Consider the following 18143-nt stretch of genomic DNA (forward strand, 5'->3'; position numbering starts at 1 on the left):
AAGCCCTGCAGTGCCTGGTCCAGCACTAATTGGATTTGGTGCTTCAGCTCCTCCTCGAACGTTGCCGATGCCAACACCGACTGGGAGGAAGGAGGGGTGGCTAGATCCTCTTCGGACCCTTGAGGTGGATTGGTGACTGGTATCAGAAATGATTGAGACCATCTCAGATCCCCGGTACCAATGGAGGATTGGTACTCCTCACCGCAGGGTTGTTTTGGGGGCCTCATGACAAAAGCAGATGTATCCCCGTGCCCGGAACTGTGCATCAACAGGGACCGGTGCCGATGCTTCTTTGATTTCTCTTGATGCTCGACCCGATCTTTCCCTGGTGCCGAGGCCAATGACAAGGAACCAGACATCCTTGGTCTGATGGAGATCGAAGATGGTCGGTCTCCGGTGAGAATAAACCTGCAAAAAACGCGAGAAAAATAGTTTTCCACAAGGTTAAAAAACAGCCAGAGTGAGCTCACTCACATGTGAGGCTTACAACTCTGTGGAAAGAGAGGATGGAGAGGGACCCCTTGTGGACATGTGGTATAGGGCATGCTCAGTATGCCTAGTCAAAGTTCTAGAAACTTTGACAAAGGTTTTCCACATCGAGGCTCCAACTGATGATGTCCCCCATGTGTGAGGACTGCCATCTTGCTTGTCCTAGGAGAAGTCTATGAAATCATGAGAGGTCTGGTGTAGGTAAATGTGAATCGCTTATTCACGCTTTCAGATAACGGAAGGGACTAGGGGGCACTCCATGAAGTTAGCAAGTAGTACATTTAAAATAAATCAGAGAAAAATCTTTATCACAGCATACAAATAAGGTCTGGAATTTGTTGCTGGAGGATGTAGTTAGGGCAGTTAGTGTAGCTGGGATCAAAGAAAGTTTGGATAAGTTCCTAGAAGAGAAGTCCATAAATTGCTATTAAATCAAGGTGACAGAGAATAGCCACTGATGTTACTGGCATTAGTAGCATGGGATCTAATTAATGTTTGGGTACTTGCCAGATACTTGTAAACTGGATGGGTCACTATTGGAAACAGAATGCTGAGCTTGATGGACCCTCGGTCTGACCCAATATGGCAACTTCAAATGTTCTTATTTAGCAACTTTTACACTGCAAGTAAAATCATTCAATAATCCTAGGGTCTCCCCCTTAGCTTCTCGCAGGGCCTAGTATTATTCAATGATTTTACTTGCAGTGTGAAAAACTGCTAAATACTTGATCTATTTACACAGATGTGTGTGAGACTTTTCTTTCAAGTAATATGTTTTTCACAGGGAGGGCTATTTTCAAAGGGATTTCTGTGGGTAAAGTAGTGCTTTAGCTGCAGAAATAGCCTTTTAGAATATTGTGCACATACCCACTGTATGAATATACTTTTACTCACCTAGGAGAGAAAGGTTCCAGGGGGTGGAGTCTGGTGGGGTTGGGACTTGTGTATACATTTTTTTATTTTAAAAAGTATGTGTGTAAATTCTCTCAGCAAAATTATGCGGACCAAACAGGATAATTTTTCAAAGTGAACTGACATGCATAAGATCTCTTTGAAAATTGGTGTAACTAAGGTGCATAACAGCCTACAAATTTATGCAATCTGTTATAAAATTACCCCCTTAGACAGTGGCGGACTCACGACGGACTGGCCCGGGTATTCGCCGCCCAGGCCAGCCCAGGACACGTCACATGGTCTGCCGAGCGCGGTTCTGTCACGGCCGCGCACGGCCATGCCCTTAAGTTTAACATTATTTGTTGGTACTAATCCCTACAATATAAAACGTGCAGTGATTTTTGGATTTCCCATTCTTATTTTTCGGTCAGAACTTGACACCATCTTTTATGGGTGTTCTGGACAAATGATAGTTTTCAGAAGTAATTTACTAGTAAATTAGTTATCTGAAAACTACCCCACTCTTATCCAGCTAAAAGTACATGCAGGGCTCAACACTACACGTACATTTATTAGGGTATGTTTAGTTGGATATGTTTAGGTCGTGAGAGGGAAATAATGCGCACAGATCAGACTTTCAAATCCATAGTGCCTTGCAAAAAGTTTCACACCCCTTGCTGGGCAGACTGGATGATCTGCCATCATTTACTATGTTATCTTCCCTCCTGCCCAATGCCCTCCATGTAGGCCCCCCTCCCAGAATCTAATCCCATCTTGCTCCCCCTTTCTCTGTTATATTGCTATTCTGTTAAATAAGCTCCTATTCACATTGCATCCTCCCCCCTGCCCAACGACCTCCATGTAGGCCCACCTCCCATAATCTAATCCCATCCTGTTCCCCCCCCTCTCTGCTATATTGCTATTCTGTTAAAATTCCACAATGTTATTATGTCCCTGCTATAATGTTTCCATGATATATAATGCTACTATGTTATCATGTCCCTGTTATAATGTTACCATGTTACAATGTATCAATAATAAGACATCTTAGTCTTACTATTCCACTAGTTATAATGTAAACCGATGTGATATACACCAATGAATGTCGGTATATAAAAACAAATAAATAAAAAATAAATGTACATTTTTCACATTTCACTGTCTAAAAAATACAAATAAAAACGCATTAAAGTAGGAGTTTTTTTTTTCACTAATCTACACAATATACTCTACACTTTCATTGTGAAAAGAACAATTATAGAAATATTGCAAAAGTAATTAAGAATAACTGAAAAGTCTTAATTGCATAAATCAAGGCTTTTATGTTGTGCACCTTTTAATACATCTAACCCAAATTAGTTCTGGTTCAAATAACTGCCCTAGCAAGGCTCATAATAAGTTAAACAGAGCTCACCTGTGTCTAATCACAGTAGTTGAGCTGATTTCAATACTCTTGGATGAAGAATCAAGTTGTTTTTGTTGTATGAAGTGAATTTGAAGCAAAGATCAAAACATGTGAAACAAGGAGCTGCCGAAAGAGCCCTAGGAAAATGTTATTCACAGGTACAGACTGGTGAAAGGGTACAAGAAAATTTAAATGTGTTTGAATATCCCCTGAGGCAATGTCAGGTCAAGTGGAAACAATTTGGCAGCACCAAAACACTGCTGCAATCAGGCCAACCATCTCCAAAGTCAGTAGCCGTGAATTAAGGAGACTGTTGTGGCAGTTCACCATGAGGCCTAAGATTACTTTAAAAGAGCTAAAAAGGTCTCTGGCTGAGCCTGGGGGAAATGACTTATGTTAATTGGAAGATTATGCTATAAACATGGTCTGTATGGGAGGGTGGAAAGAAGGAAGCCACTGATGAAGAAAAGTCATATGATGTGCTACATAGCATTTGCAAAGAAACACTTAGGGGACCCTGCATACATTTGGAAGAAGGTTTTGTGGTCTGATGAGACCAAAGTGGAACTTTTCGGTCTTGATACTAAGCGATGTGTGTGGTGTAAAACAAAGCACATCACCCTAACACCATCTCTACAGTAAAGCACGGCGGTGACAGTATTATGTTGTGAGGATGCTTTGCATTAGCAGTAGGGACAGGGAGAGTTGTGAAGGTCAAGGAAAAGATGGATGGTGCAGAGTATATAGGCAGATCCTGGAAGAAAAACTGTTCAGTACCTTTCAGTAGGACAATGATCTTAAACACAAATTAAAAACAATGGAGTAGGTCAGCAAGAATTCACTCCCAAACCCACTCCGATCTATATCAAATCCGTCTCATTTCAAAAAATCACTCAAAACACATTTGTTTCAACTCGCATTTCAAACATCCACTCAAGAACAAGTTTAATGCTCATCCATCTATTTCCATATTTACCAGATTCATCTCATTCCTTTCCCTTTACCATTCCCATACTCTCCTCCTACTAGCTACATTCCATTTTTTCATAGCCCCCCCTCCCCCCCTCCTTTCCTTCCTTCCCCTGACATGAAATCCATGGCAACATATTTTTATTACTTTGTTTTTAAGTAATTAATTTGATTTATTTTTTAAGCTAATTTCTTAGCTATTGACTAATTTTTGTATATTTTAACTTATTTTTAATTTGACTTTCTTTGATTAATTTTATTTCCATTATGTAAACCGTTTTGACAAAAATCTCTTTTATAAAACGGTATATAAAATTTTTTAAATAAATAAAATTTATTTATTTATTTATTTTATTTATTTATTTAAACACTTTTTTTATACCGGCATTCGTAGGACACATCATGTCGGTTTACAAGTAACTGAGAAGGGAAATTAAATAAATAAACATGAATGTTTGAGAGGCCCAGTCAAAGCCCAGGCCTGAATCCAACAGAAAATCTGGTTACAACTGCAGACCTCAAACAATCCCCAACCAACCTTGCAAGAGCTTTACTATTTTTTCAAGAACGGGCAAAAAAACTGCATTATCCTGCTGTGCAAAGTTACACACTTATCCTAAATGACTCATGATTGTTATTGCTGCAAAAAGAGCTTTCACCAACTATTGGGTCAAAGGCTGTGAAAACTTAAGCAATCAAATCTTTGGGGTTTTTTTGTATTCTTAATTAATTTGGAATATTTCTATAATTGTTTTTTCATTATAAAAATGTAGTATAAGTTGTGTAGATCAGTGAAGCAAACTCTTACTTTAATTCATTTTGATTTGTATTTTTTAGATAGCAGAATGTGAAAATATACAATGGTATTGAAAGAAACTGTACATGCATTAATTTGTAAGGAAAAAGTAAACCCCCAAAAAGAGGTGTAAATCTCTGCAAGTATTTTTTCCTGAGGCAGTTTTAAGAGAACGTATTACTCATACTTTTCCTTTGAAAACTGGTGGAAAGGCCACAGGTAAAAGTACTGTATCTTTGTGGGCAGATTTGAAAATTGCTCCCAGGGTCATGTATTCCTTTTGTCTCAGACGTCGTTCCCATTTTGATGTTGGAATGTTTCATGCCTCTTTAACCCTTACAAGTGAATTTATTTTAATGTCGTCTGCTAAATGTTAATTCGCAAGCTGGTTCTTGCTATCGGGTGATACAGAAAACTTTGCGATCCAGTAAATAAATTTATGTAAATGAGGGCCCGCGGTAAAAGGAGGCGCTAGGGATACTAGCGCGTCCCTAGCGCCTCCTTTTTGACAGAAGCGGCGGCTGTCAGCGGGTTTGACAGCAGACGCTCAATTTTTATTCTCGAACCCACTGACAGCCACAGGTTCGGAAAACGGACGCCGGCTAAATTGAGTGTCCGTCTTCCAACCCGTGGGCAGATTTAACATTTTTTTTTTTTAAATTAAAATTTTTTTAAATTTTTTTTTTACTTTTGGGGCCTCCGACTTAATATCGCTATGATATTAAGTCAGAGGGTGTGCAGAAAAGCAGTTTTTTCTGCTTTTCTGTACACTTTCCCGGTGCCAGCTGAAATTAATGCTTGCCTTTGGGCAGGCGTTAATTTCAGAAAGTAAAATGTGCGGCTTGGCTGCACCTTTTACTTTCTGGATCGCGCGGGAATGGCTAATAGGCCCATCAACGCATTTGCATGTTGTGGGCGCTATTAGTTTCGGGGGGGTTAGCCACGCATTTTCGACGTGCTATTACCCCTTACTGTATAAGGGGTAAAAATAGCGTGTCGAAAACGCGCAGCCAAATGCGGGCTAACAGTGCGCTCCGCTGTCAGGTGAGTCCCATGTGAACATTAACTCCATGTGGTTTCAGTTCAGGAATATTTCTGCCTCTGCTTAAGTTGCTCCATTACACAACTATCCTTTGCTTTCCTGAATAAGATTCTGTCCATTTGGCACAGAATAAAGTCATGTGACATTCCCCCATCCCCCCCCCCCCCCCACCTGTATGACCAAACCAGCTTGTCCTCAGAGAAAATCACAAAGAGAACAGACTTTTTTGGTTTTTTAGCTGTATGGGAAGCTAAGAGACACCTTAGTGATTCCGCTGCTCAGTACTAGGTGAAGTTACTACTTGCCTGATAATTTCCTTTCCTCTAGCTCAGGCAGGCCAGTCCACACAAGTGGATTATGCAAGCCAACCAGAAGATAGAGACGAGATCAACTGACTCATATAAGACATTAGCCTGCAATCATTCCTGGACAAGCAAACTGTGGACAACTAAACAAACACTTGAATATCAACACTATACATTTCCTCCCCAAACATTTACTACTTTCTTTTTTTTTTTTTTTTTTTACTTTCCAGTGAGAAAAAGCACTGGTCTCAAAAGAGAAAGAAATGCTTTAAGCATAACAGGTAAAGAAGGCACATGCTTACCAGGTCCCTCAGTGACCCAGAGATCCATATTAGCTTTTGATGTCTGCATTTGAGAACACCCCTAAGAAGGACAAAGACAACACAGGCAGCCCAGGGAGGGAGTGTGGATTGGCCTACCTGTCCTACAGGAAAGGAAATCATCAGGTAAGTAGTAATTTCACCTTCCTCTGCATTCAGGCAGTCCAGTCCACAGAAGTAGGGTGGGAAGCGCCTGCACTTCCTGCAACACCGCTCTTGCAAAAGACATGTCTTACCGAACCCTAACATCTAAACCATAATGCTTGGAGAAGGTATGTAATGACGACCATGTCACTGCTCTACAGATTTCTGATAGAGATAGCAATTATAACTCTGCCCAAGGCATCGCCTGAGCTGTGGTCAAATGAGCCCTAATTTGTCTTGGCAATGGCTTATCCACATCTACATAGGCTACCGAGACTACATCCTTAACCTCAATTTGCCAGTGTGGCACGAGAAGTTACTTCTCCCTTCTTTACTTTCCCGTGAAGTTTGAAGACATGATCTGGTTTCCAAAAGGTCTTGGTAACCTTAAGCTAATGCAACATGTCTCTTCACATCCAAAGGACGCAACCTCTGAAATTTATCTTCATCTGTCACTCTATCCAATGACAGTGATGATACGGTGATTCAAATGAAAATTAAATACAACTTTGGGCAAGAAGGATGGTATAATCCTAATTTGCACCCAGTCTGGCGAAATCACTAGAAAGGGCTCTCGACAAGAGAGCTTGCAATTCTGAAATCCGCTGTGCTGAACATATAGCGACTAAGAACAGACTTCATGCAGATACCAATCATCCAGTTATGGGTGGTCCAGGATTCCTGTCTTCTGGCAAGCTGGGATCTTTCAAGTCCCCTTATATCTTTGCTATCTTCACCAACTGGTCCCCAAACAGTAGCTGTCCTCCAACCAGCAGCTTGGTTAAATTGGAGCTGGAGAAGTTATCCAACAGCAACCAAAGAAGTTTAAAGAAACCAGCCTCCCCTCATATAAACTAACCTCAGCCTCTGTTTTCCTAGGAAGGGTTGAAATTCCAGGCAGAATAGGCCCTGTTAGCAGTATACCATGGAAAATATCCTCTTTGAGGATACCCAGCCAGCATCTCACTTCTTTGGATCAGCTCTCATACCAGCACTACAATTTCAAGGAAAATTCCTGTAAGGGCTAATATGTACCAGGGCTCTCGGCTCATATCTCTGAACCTAACCTAAATACTGGAGCAGTTTACAGGACCTGAGATAGTTCCCACGGCTGTGCCCGAGATGTATAATCAATGCAAATTTAAAAATGGGAAGCCAGACACTGTTCCACTGGCACAGCGGATATCGTCCAGGCTGAAAAGCATTCGCAGGCCAGAGAGAGGAGGCCTCTCACTTTCTCACACATACATGGCCGCTGTTCCCACCATGTCAAACTTCCGGCGATAAGCACAATGTGGCCTACCCCATCTTAGAGCACTATCTCCCATTGAAACATACCACCTGGTCTGTTTCATCCTTAGGCAGATTTCAGAAGGAAAAATGGGGTGACCCTTCTTTTCAGGTTAAAAATTTGCCGTCTGTAGCAGGGAGGTAAAGAGGGATGGCTATTGCACTGAAAAAAGGGCAGGTCCAGCACAACTCTCAATTGGGAGAACAGTTCAACTCACCTCAGAAAGCGAGAATCGTTACCTGGCACATGGCTGCCATGCACTTTGTGGAAGTCGGCGGGCAGACAAACACCCACCTGACAGAGCGGCTTCCCTGCCTGTCTGCCGGCATAATGCATCAGAACATTAAAATCTAGTGACTTTAAGATAGCTGCTGTTCTTGCTGGACCTCTGTCCGGCACGATGGGAAACAGCACTGAGACTGACCTCATTCTTACCTGCACTCCAGAGGATTGCAAGGAGCCTTATTCTGCCACATATCGCTGGTTACCAGCAAGAAAGTCCCCCGCTAGGAGCTGATCCCGAATACTCCATCTAGCATCGGCTGAAAACCTCTCTTCTGCGCCTGTTCCAGGCACTCCCCCATGCAGACATGAAAGTTCCAACGAATCTCCCCGACTCTCTCTCAGGCACGGTCCATAACATCCCTCACATACCTAAACCCAGCCTTCAGCTTGCCGTGGTCCTCAACTGATGAGTAGGAACAACTGCACAAGCGATGGCTGTCCACATATATCATTGTATATATTTTTAAAACTTTTATTGCACAAAGGCAACCAAAGCCAAAGAGAGATTAGGAGCAGTAAAAAGAGTGTGTGTGTGTGTGTGTGTGTGTGTGTGTAGGTGGGTTTGGAAGAAGAGGAAAAAAAACATAGAAGATCCAAAGGAGTAAGAACCCCCTGGAAGTCCCTTGTTCCTTCCTGCTCCACTGAGAAAGGGAGCACAGATCTATCACCTCTGGAGTCAGCTCTTCTTTCAGCAAAATTTACATCCTTGCAGGCTAAAAACAACCAAGGGCTATGCTCGACTAAAGGAGGAAGAATCCATCTCTGTCATCTCAGAAGCTGCCCACCAGAATAATTCTGTTCATCCAGCCTAGCCAGGCCGACGCTTCCAACATAGGCAGTACGTCCTCTAGCTGATGGAGATGGAGAATACTGGCAGGCTGATGTTTGTGCAGTGCTTTCCGAGTGTGATATCACTGAATCAGTTGATCTCAGTCTCCGATCTGCTGGTTGGCATGTATAACCCACTTGTGAGGACTGGCCTGCCTGAATGCAGAGAAAACTGATCTTCTGCTTCACCACTCAGTTTGAGTCCAAGAATTAATTTTAGTACTGAGAATCTATTTATCACTGATGCTTGTCTCAAATTTTCAAGCACCTGGTAAATAGCTTCTTTACATTTAACAGTCACAGAGGCAGTACAGGCATGGAAGATCAGAGCTTTTACTTTACTTCTATAACAAAAGAAACCTCAGCAATTGTAGCACAGTGTTTCCCAACCCTCTCCTGGATCGTAGGTGTGCTACTGAAGTCGCCATGGCCCTCACAGAGTGTGCTTTAACACGGTCTTGGAGTGGAATGCCCGCTTGCTGATAGCAAAAGGATATGCAGTCCGCTAGCCAGGAGGAGAGAGTCTGCTTACCCACAGGCTGCCCCAATTTGTTAGGATAGAAAGACACAAATAATTGAGTGCTCTTCCTGTGGGAAGCTGTACGGTCTAGGTAGAACGCTAGAGCCCATTTGCAGTCAAGGGTATGCAGAGCCTGCTCTCCTGGATTGGAATGGGGCCTGGGAAAGAAGGTAGGTAGTATAATGGATTGATTGAGATGAAACTCTGATACTACCTTAGACAAGAATTTAGGGTGAGAGCGAAGTACCGCCCGGTCTTGCAGACGTTTAGTGTAAGGCGGATGGGTAACTAGGGCCTGTAACTCACTAACTCTGCGAGCCGAAGTGATTGCCAAAAGGAAAATCACTTTCCATGTGAGAAAGCGAAGTTCACAGGATTGGAGAGGCTCAAATGGTGGTTTCATGAGCTGACCCAAAACCAGGTTGAGGTCCCAAGAAGGGGCCGGAGGATGCAGTGGAGGCTTGAGGTGAAATAAGCCTTTCAGAAATCACGTAACAAGGGGTTGTACTGAGATAGGGACATCCCCGATACCTTTATGGAAGGCGGCTACCGCACTGACATGCATTCTAATGGAGGAAGTTTTAAGACCTGACTCTGACAAGTGCCAAAGGTAGTCTAGAAACTTCGGGATTGGACAGGTAAAGGGATCAAGGGCCTGAGAAGAGCACCATGACGTGAACCTGTTCCATTTGTAGGAATACGATTTTCTCTTGGAAGGCTTCCGTGAAGCAATCAAGACACGGGAGACTGGATCAGAAAGGTTAAGCGGCAGAAGGATTAACCTTTCAACATCCATGCTGTCAGGGACAGGGCCTGAAGATTATGGTGGCGAAAGCACCCGTCATTTTGAGTGATTAGAAGCGGGTCTGTTCCCAGAGGAATGTGCTTGCTAATGGAAAGATCCTGAAGAATTGGAAACCACACTTGACGGGGCCAGTGGGGTGCTATCAGGATCATGGTTCCCTTGTCCTGACGTAACTTCATGAGAGTCTTCGAGAGAAGTGGAAGTGGAGGGAATGCGTATAGGAGAGTGGTTGACCATGATAGGGAGAACGTGTCTCTCGGTGGATAATGTTGGCTGCGAGTGAGAGCGCAGAAATTGCCTACTTTGCAATTCTGGGGTGTCAGAAAGAGGTCTATTTGAGGATAACCCCATTGTTGGAAGATGGAGTTCGCTACTGAGGGGTTTAGAGACCACTCGTGCGGTTGGAAGTTGCGACTCAACTTGTCTGCCAACTTGTCTGCCAACACGTTGTCCACTCTGCTTTCTTTTGCGCAGATTCAACCACCACAGACTGGTGATCCAACTGAAGCTTTTGAAAGCCTGGAGCTGACTGTACCAAATAGGTAGAGTCAGTTTTCCCGTGGACTGGTGCAATGGAGCAAGGATGTTCCCAGTTCTTTTTGAAAAGGTCAAGAAGAACTTGATGGATGGGGATGCAGGTGATTTCCTTGGGCAGAAGTTCTCAACACTGTGAAATTTTGAAAAATGTGAAAGATTAATTGTATGTGAAAGAGAAATGAGAGCTCTTACACCTATAACAGATTTGGGTTCAATTAGATGCAATGCCTTAGGGCAGAAGTTCTCAACACTGTCATGGAGGCACACCTAAATGATCTAGTTTTCAGGATATCCATAATGAAAATGTATGAAATACATTTGCATACACTGGGTCTCCAGAATATGAAGAGACATTTCATACATGCTCATTGTGGCTATTTAGAAGACCGGAATAGCTAGGTGTGCCTTAGGGATAGATTACGGTTTCATGCTGTTGCATATACAATCTACTTCCTACTATTCATTTATAATTTTGTAATGCCAATATTCAGAAGTCCCACAGCTGGATAAGTGTTTTCAAGATGACATCTGGGCACCTTTACAGCATCTAACTTTAGCCAGGCAGTGCTGAATAACAGTGATCACCAACTAAAATGTAACAACCCCTGAACACATCCATCATTGCCTTTTTTGTTTATTCAGCTAAGTTTTGTGCGAGTAATGAATTACCCAGGCAAACTTTAGCCAGATAGCCTGAGGAAATATTTTAATCTCAGGTTCTGTTCCGTATCTTGGAAAGTTATCTGGACAAACCCTTTGAATAATCAACCTCTGTGTTACCTTTCTGAATCTCAACAGCCCATGATACACCCTTTTCAAAAGTTCAACAACATAATTCAGGATGTTAGTTAAAAAAAATAAATTAATGCACTTCCTTGATGATAAAAGCAGTTGATCAAACACAAGCAAAATATGGATCAAAATCCTTTAATAAATAACCTATGAGAGACCAGAAAGCATGCACAAGAATGTAAAAGAAAGCAGAGTTGCTTACCTGTATCAAATGTTCTCCAAGGACGGCAAGATGTAAGTTCTCACATATGTGGACATCATCAGATGGAGCTCAATGCGGAAAACTTATGTCAAAGTTTCTAGAAACTTTGACTATGCAAGCTCCACATAAAACATACAACTATAGGCTGTACATACACCGTGGTGGTATGTGCCAATCGCACTGAAATGAACTCTGATGGAGTTGTTTTTTAAGCCAGCCTCCGAAAGGCATATAACGTAATAAAGCAGTTTTTGATGGGGGCAGGAGAACAGATCTAGGGCCTTCTGCTCACACCACATGGAAAACCTCCTCCACTTCAGTACATAGGACTTTCTAGTGGAAGGCGTTCTGGAAGCCACCACGACCCAAGACACATCCTCAGAAAGATCAAGTGGCTGCAGGATTAACCTCTTAACATCCAGGCTGTGAGCAACAGGGCCTGGAGGTGGGGATGCCGCAGCCTGCCCTGATCTTGCGTGATGAGATCCAGGGAAGTCCCCAAACTGATTGGTTTCCAGATGGACAACTCCCACTGGAGTGGAAACCAGACCTGTCTCAGCTAACGAGGGGCTATGAGGATCAAGTCCCTCTTTCCAATGCGAAGATTCAAGAGAGTCTTTGCCACTAAAGGAATCAGAGGATATGCATACAGAAGACCCTTGCTCCAATGACAGGCAAGGGCATCTGAGGCTGGTTTGCTGTCTGACCTGGACAGGGAGCAGAAATGAGACACCTTCCGGCTGCAGGGGGACGCAAATAGATATGTGTCTGGGCTCCTCCATTCGTGCGGTCTGAAGGCTCGACTCAGCCTGTCCACTATCACATTCTCCGTTCTAGCCAGGTACATGGCCCTGAGCACCATCCTGTGGGCTAGGGCCCAGGACCAGATCTGGACCAATTCCTGACACAGGAGATATGATCCCATGCCTCCCTGCTTGTTGACATACCATATATCACTTGGCTGTCGGTCTGGATCAGGACAATTTAGTTGTACAGCCGATCTCTTAAAACCCATAGTGCATACCTGATCGCCCGAAGCTCCAGGAAGTTGATTTGATAAGAATGTTCCTAAGTGGACCATAGTCTTTGGGTGCAAAGCCCATCTACATGAGCTCCCAATGCCAGATTGGAGAGTACCCGCCACGAGGATAAAGAGTCCAGGAGAGACGGAGTGACTCGGATGCAATCCCAGAGGTTCTGAGTGGCTTGGCGCCACTGCAACCTCAGGTTCCATTGGGCTCTATATGCATGTGTAAGCGTGCCAAGGGAGTGACATGGACTGTTGAGGCCATGTGACCCAACAGCCTCAACATGTGCCAAACTGATACCTGTTGGCTCTGTTGCACCTCTGTCACAATGGTCACCAGTGTGACGGCCCTCTGGCGCAGCAGAAAGGCCCTGGCTTGAGCCGTGTCTAGCAAGGCTCCGATGAAGTCCAATTGTGGTCACAGACTCAGATGGGACTCTGGGTAGTTGAGAACAAACCCTAGTGACTCTGACACCCGAATGATCAAGCGCATGGACCGGATGGCCCCTGCCTGAGACATGCTCTTGACCAGTCAATCACCCAGATATGGGAAAACACGCACTCCCAGTCTGCGGAGGTGTGCTGCAACCACAGCCAGGCACTTTGTGAAGGCTCCTGGGGTGGACCCGAGCCCGAATGGCAACTCCTGGTACTGGAAGTGCTGTTTCCCCACCACAAATCAGAGATACTTCCTGTGACCGGGGAAGATCTCAATATGGGTATATGCGTCCTTTAGGTCGAGGAAGCATAGCCAGTCCCCTTTTTGCAAAAGGGGTATCAAGGTGCCCAGGAAAACCATCCTGAACTTTTCTTTTTTTAGACACTTGTTCAAGGCCCTCAGGTCTAGGATGGGATGGAGTCTTCCTGTTTCCTTTGGAATAAGGAAGTACCTGGAGTAGAATCCCCGTCACCCTCTTTGCCCTGGTGGTACAGGCTCAAGCGCTCTGGCTGTTAAGAGAGAGAAGAGCTCCCTGCTAGTAGTACCTCCTGATGCATTACTGGTCACCAGATTGGGTATGGAGGGCAATTTGGCGGGACACCCAATTGGTTTAATTGGCACCTCTTGCGGACGATGGACAAAACCCACTGGTCTGAGGTTACACTGGGCCACCAATTTGCAAAGAACCGCAACCTGTCCCTGACCTGAGGGTCCACTGTCCCAAATACAGGCAACTGACTTACGCTCTCTAAGGCCCAGTCAAAACTCTGTCTCCAGAGTTGACTGAGGAGCTGGCTGGGGTTGGGAACTCTCTGCTGCCTGGAATGGCTGTGGGAGCTCTGTTGATGTGTACAGATCAAAGAGGCGGAGGACAGTACTTCCTTTGGTGAAAGACTTCCTGGGCTCCTGCCTCCCGGATGAGTATGATGGGTCCAAAGTGCTAGTGGAGAGTTTTTGGAGGGTTTCGTCCCTCACCCCATCTCCGAAGAGATTCTCTCCAGTGCATTGCACGTCAGCAAGTTGTTCCTGTACCTCTGGTCTGAGATCCGCATCCATACCAGACTGCGGGCGCTGATTCCTGCTGCAGAGACTCTCAATGCTGTTTTAAGAACATTGTAGGTCACACGGACCTCATGTTTTCCACACTCCAAGCCCTTGTGCACCAGTGACATGAGGATGTCTTGCTGCTGTTCAGGCAGCTGCTCAGCTACCTCCTGCACTTGCTTCCAGTTGTCTCGTGAGTATTGGCTCATATAGAGTTGGTAGGCAGCGATGCGGGCAATAAGCATGGTGTCTTGAAACATCTTTCTCCCGAGAGCGTCCAACGCTCTGTGGTCCTTCCATGGGGGGGGGGCCGAGGAGTGGATCCAAGAGCGCTTGTCCCTCTTAAGAGCGAATTCGACCACCACCGATTGATGGGGCAGTTGACGCATATTGAATCTGGCAGCCTTTTGGACGAGTTAAACATCGTCCACCTAATTATTCACGGGATGTACTGTGAGGGGGTGTTCCCAAATCCTTAGCAGCAACTCCATAAGGATCTCGTGTACCAGGACCTCCACATCTGCCTAGGAGGCTCCACGAACTGAAGAACCTCAAGCATTTTGAGCCTGGTGTCTTCATCAGTCAAAAGCTGGAACAGAATGGCCTACGCCATCACCCTGACGAACCCTGTGAAGTCAAGTCCTCAGGTGGGGGACTTCCTTCGCTGCTCTGGAGGAGAACACTCTGATGAGAGAACATCCAAATCCTGTCTGATCATCCCCCCAGGGGTCATAGGGACCCTCATCCTCACTGTATACCACAGGGAATTGGGCCCTAGGTGCTCAGCCAACATCTAGAGGTGCAGGCACCAATGAAACTGGATGGGGACTACTGGCCTCAGTGTCTCTGCTGGCCTTAACGGAGCTTCCTCCTTGGAGGAATTGGCGATGACCACCGTATTGGTAAGGGGAGACCTCTGTGCCCCACTGGGCACCAACATCACTGGGTCGGTAAAGCACTGATGAGTACACTGAACTTTTCCAGAAGCGGTACAAGCACAGGCAGCACCGGCTCTGGTGCCATCAGTGCCGCAGGACCGAAAGCCCTGCAGGCCCTCTCCACCGCTACCTGATGGTCCAGCTCCTCCTCAAACGTTGGCAATGCCAATACCGACTGGGAGGAAGGAGGGGTGGCCAGATCTTCCTCAGACCCACGAGGGAGATCAGCAACTGGCACTAGAACTGGTGGAGACTGTAGCAGACCCTGGGCATCGATGGAGGTTTGGGGCTCCTCGCGCCGGGGGTCGCTTTGGGGGCACTGCAGCAAAAGCTGATGCATCCCTGAGCCTGATGAACCTGACATCCTTGGCCCGGAGGAGATCGACAACAGTCGATCTCTGGCGCCTCTATTCACCAGCAACCTCGACGGATCCGACAGTCCTGCCACTGTCTATGGCGTGGTGTCCATCGGTGTGGCTCAGAGGTCCTCCAATGCCGATAGCTTGGACTTCATCGATCTGAAGAGGTTGTCCATCTTGTCGAGTCGAAGTAGACCTCCCTTCAGGGTCATCTGGGCATACAGGAGGCAACCCTGGATGTCATTCAATGCCCCAGGCAGAAGATGCAAATCTTATGAGGCTCAGTAATCAACATGGTCCTCGGGCACTGGGGGTATCAGCAGAAGCCAGATGTGGCCATGACACGGTGAAATAAACATGAAAAAGACTAGAATGATGGCAGTGGGCATCGAGGAAAGATAGGCACCGAGGTGCCGCCAACCACAGGGGAAACTGATCGCGAAAGAAAACTTATCCGAACACTGAAAACCCTGACTGGGGATACTACGGGGAGGCATCGAGAGGGACCCGGCAATGGTCTTTAGAAGGCAGAAGTGAAAAACTGCAAAAAATAATTTTTCCATGAGACAAAAAGCCAAAAGATTTAGAGCGCAATCCAACCATGATGCTGACAGCTCCATGGGACAAAAAGAAACTGAAGAGGGACCCCGCATGGATGCGTGGTATAGGGCATGCTCAGTGTGCCTAGTCAAATGTTCTAGAAACTTTGACATAAATTTTCCATATTGGGCTCCACCTGATAATGTCACAACCATGTGTAAGGACTACTATCCTGCTTGTCCTCGGAGACACTCAGACCATGGACCTCAGAGCATAACGGATATGTCCAATATAAAACCAGTTTACATGCACACTTTTCATACTATGGAAACAGATAATTCAAATACCTGTACAGAGTGTCAGGCTGAAGGTTGTCTAGAACATAACTTGTAATATTAGACACATTTGCAAGCTGCTTTTCCCCATATTCTATGTTATATCCAATAATCTCTGATCCATGACAACAAGGTTCCTCCCACTGAATAGCAAGGCATGTTGATAATGAAGTACAAGGATTTTCCATATGCTCTTTGTCAAGAACCTGTAATGCTGAAACTACTGCTGGCACAGAAGCAGGTGTTGTTATTACACTAGTATCTCCAAATAAACCAACTCCTGCCACATTCACAGCCTGAAAGACAGAAAAACAGCATGGATAATTTTCAGTCTAAGCCATCCGTTACCTTCTTTTGTCTTTATAGTTAAAGATTTTCTCTCTTTGTAGCAACTCTTAATGTAGAACATCACTGACTGTTTAAAAAAACGTGTTGCTTCCACATATACAGTATCTGATATATGGGTAAAGTTTGAAACCAAAAGGAAATAAATTAAAGTAGCATTTCATGTAAACCCAAAATATATATAGCAAATGCAGATTACACAAATATTTGTGCACATTACTATTGGGTATAGCATCTGAAGTAATTTTTGGACCAACTAGCTGCTTCTACTCCACGGGTCTCCGAAACTATGGTCTACCAAGAACTTTTGTCTCGTCTACCTACCTTTACTTAAAAAAAAAAAAATCACACACTCACATGGTTCAGTCAGGGGCATCAGGTCCAATGTCACTGTGAGCAGTCTATGGCTCAAACAAATCTTCCCTAAACTTCAAAGTGGTGGCAGGGGCTTTCCTACAACACTCTGTTGTCACCTGGTCTTGCCCTCGTTTATTTTTATTCCTTCCTGGTGCTACAGACTCGAAGGCAACATGATCTGGTGTCACTTCTGGGTTCTTGGCCCACATAGGTAGCAATAGCAGCATTGAGATATTCCCCAAGATTCCCGCCGTTCTCAGCAGCCTCTCTGGAGCCACACAAGTAACTGCGGGAGTTTGTGATGCCGCTGCTCTCCTTAGTGCTGACCTAAACATTGCTGCTGCAGCGGGAAGCACCTGGCTCCACACCAAGCAACACACGGCTGCTGACTGTAGTGTCACTGTCACTTCCGTGCTGGCCCCAAAGGGGTATCCTGTGGCAGGAATCAATCAGCCAACCTCCTGCTGTTCTTGTCTTGGCAGTTCTATGCCTTTCACTGGCCTAAGCCGAATGCAGTTTCCAGCGACCGGAGCTTTATCAACCACGCCAGCCTCCTGCATCTAGCTCCTTCAACTCAAACTCCCTACATCAGGGTCAGGGCCTGCAGTACTCCTGTTAGTGCTATGACAACACTTCTCCAGCTCGTTCTTTCAGCCAGCAGCCCATTTGCCAGCTGCTCCAGTGTCAACCCTAGGCATGGGCATGAACTTGGGCATCCCCAATGCAAGGTAAACATTTATTTATACCGCCACATTTATTTATACCGCCACATTTATTCGCATAGTCTTATTTACTCATCTTGCTAATTTTTTACATTAATTGGCTGAAATGTAAATATCGCTCTGTTCTTTTCTCTCCCCCCTTCCAGTTCCAAGTTAATTTTTCCCTGTTTTATTGTAACTTTCTCACATCCTTTTTCTGATTCCCTGTATTTAAAGTTCAAGGTTTTTATTGAGAATATTGTTTACTACGCTACGTTATGCTTTTCACACTTTGTTAATTGTAAACCGGGTTGATGTGATGCCTGTCATGAAACTCGGTATAACAAAAACAATAAATAAAAATAAATAATAAAATAATAAACTTTAATTTTTGTTATTCTTCTTTTATTCTGTTCACAGAGGGGGACCTCCTT

At 44.8% G+C, this 18143-nt stretch overlaps 1 protein-coding gene across 2 annotated transcripts in view; it reads right to left on the reverse strand.

The window, feature by feature from the left end:
- The window catches only part of LOC115093978 (fibronectin type-III domain-containing protein 3A-like), a 249858-nt gene that overhangs the window by 18797 nt on the left and 212918 nt on the right, over nucleotides 1-18143 (reverse strand). For both annotated transcript variants that reach the window (XM_029606523.1, XM_029606522.1), the window contains exon 22: nucleotides 16319-16602. In XM_029606523.1, coding sequence (XP_029462383.1) covers nucleotides 16319-16602 — 284 coding nt within the window. The remainder of the gene's footprint in view (nucleotides 1-16318; nucleotides 16603-18143) is intronic.

The sequence above is a fragment of the Rhinatrema bivittatum genome, chromosome 6, assembly GCF_901001135.1.
Source record: "Rhinatrema bivittatum chromosome 6, aRhiBiv1.1, whole genome shotgun sequence".
NCBI lineage: Eukaryota > Metazoa > Chordata > Amphibia > Gymnophiona > Rhinatrematidae > Rhinatrema > Rhinatrema bivittatum.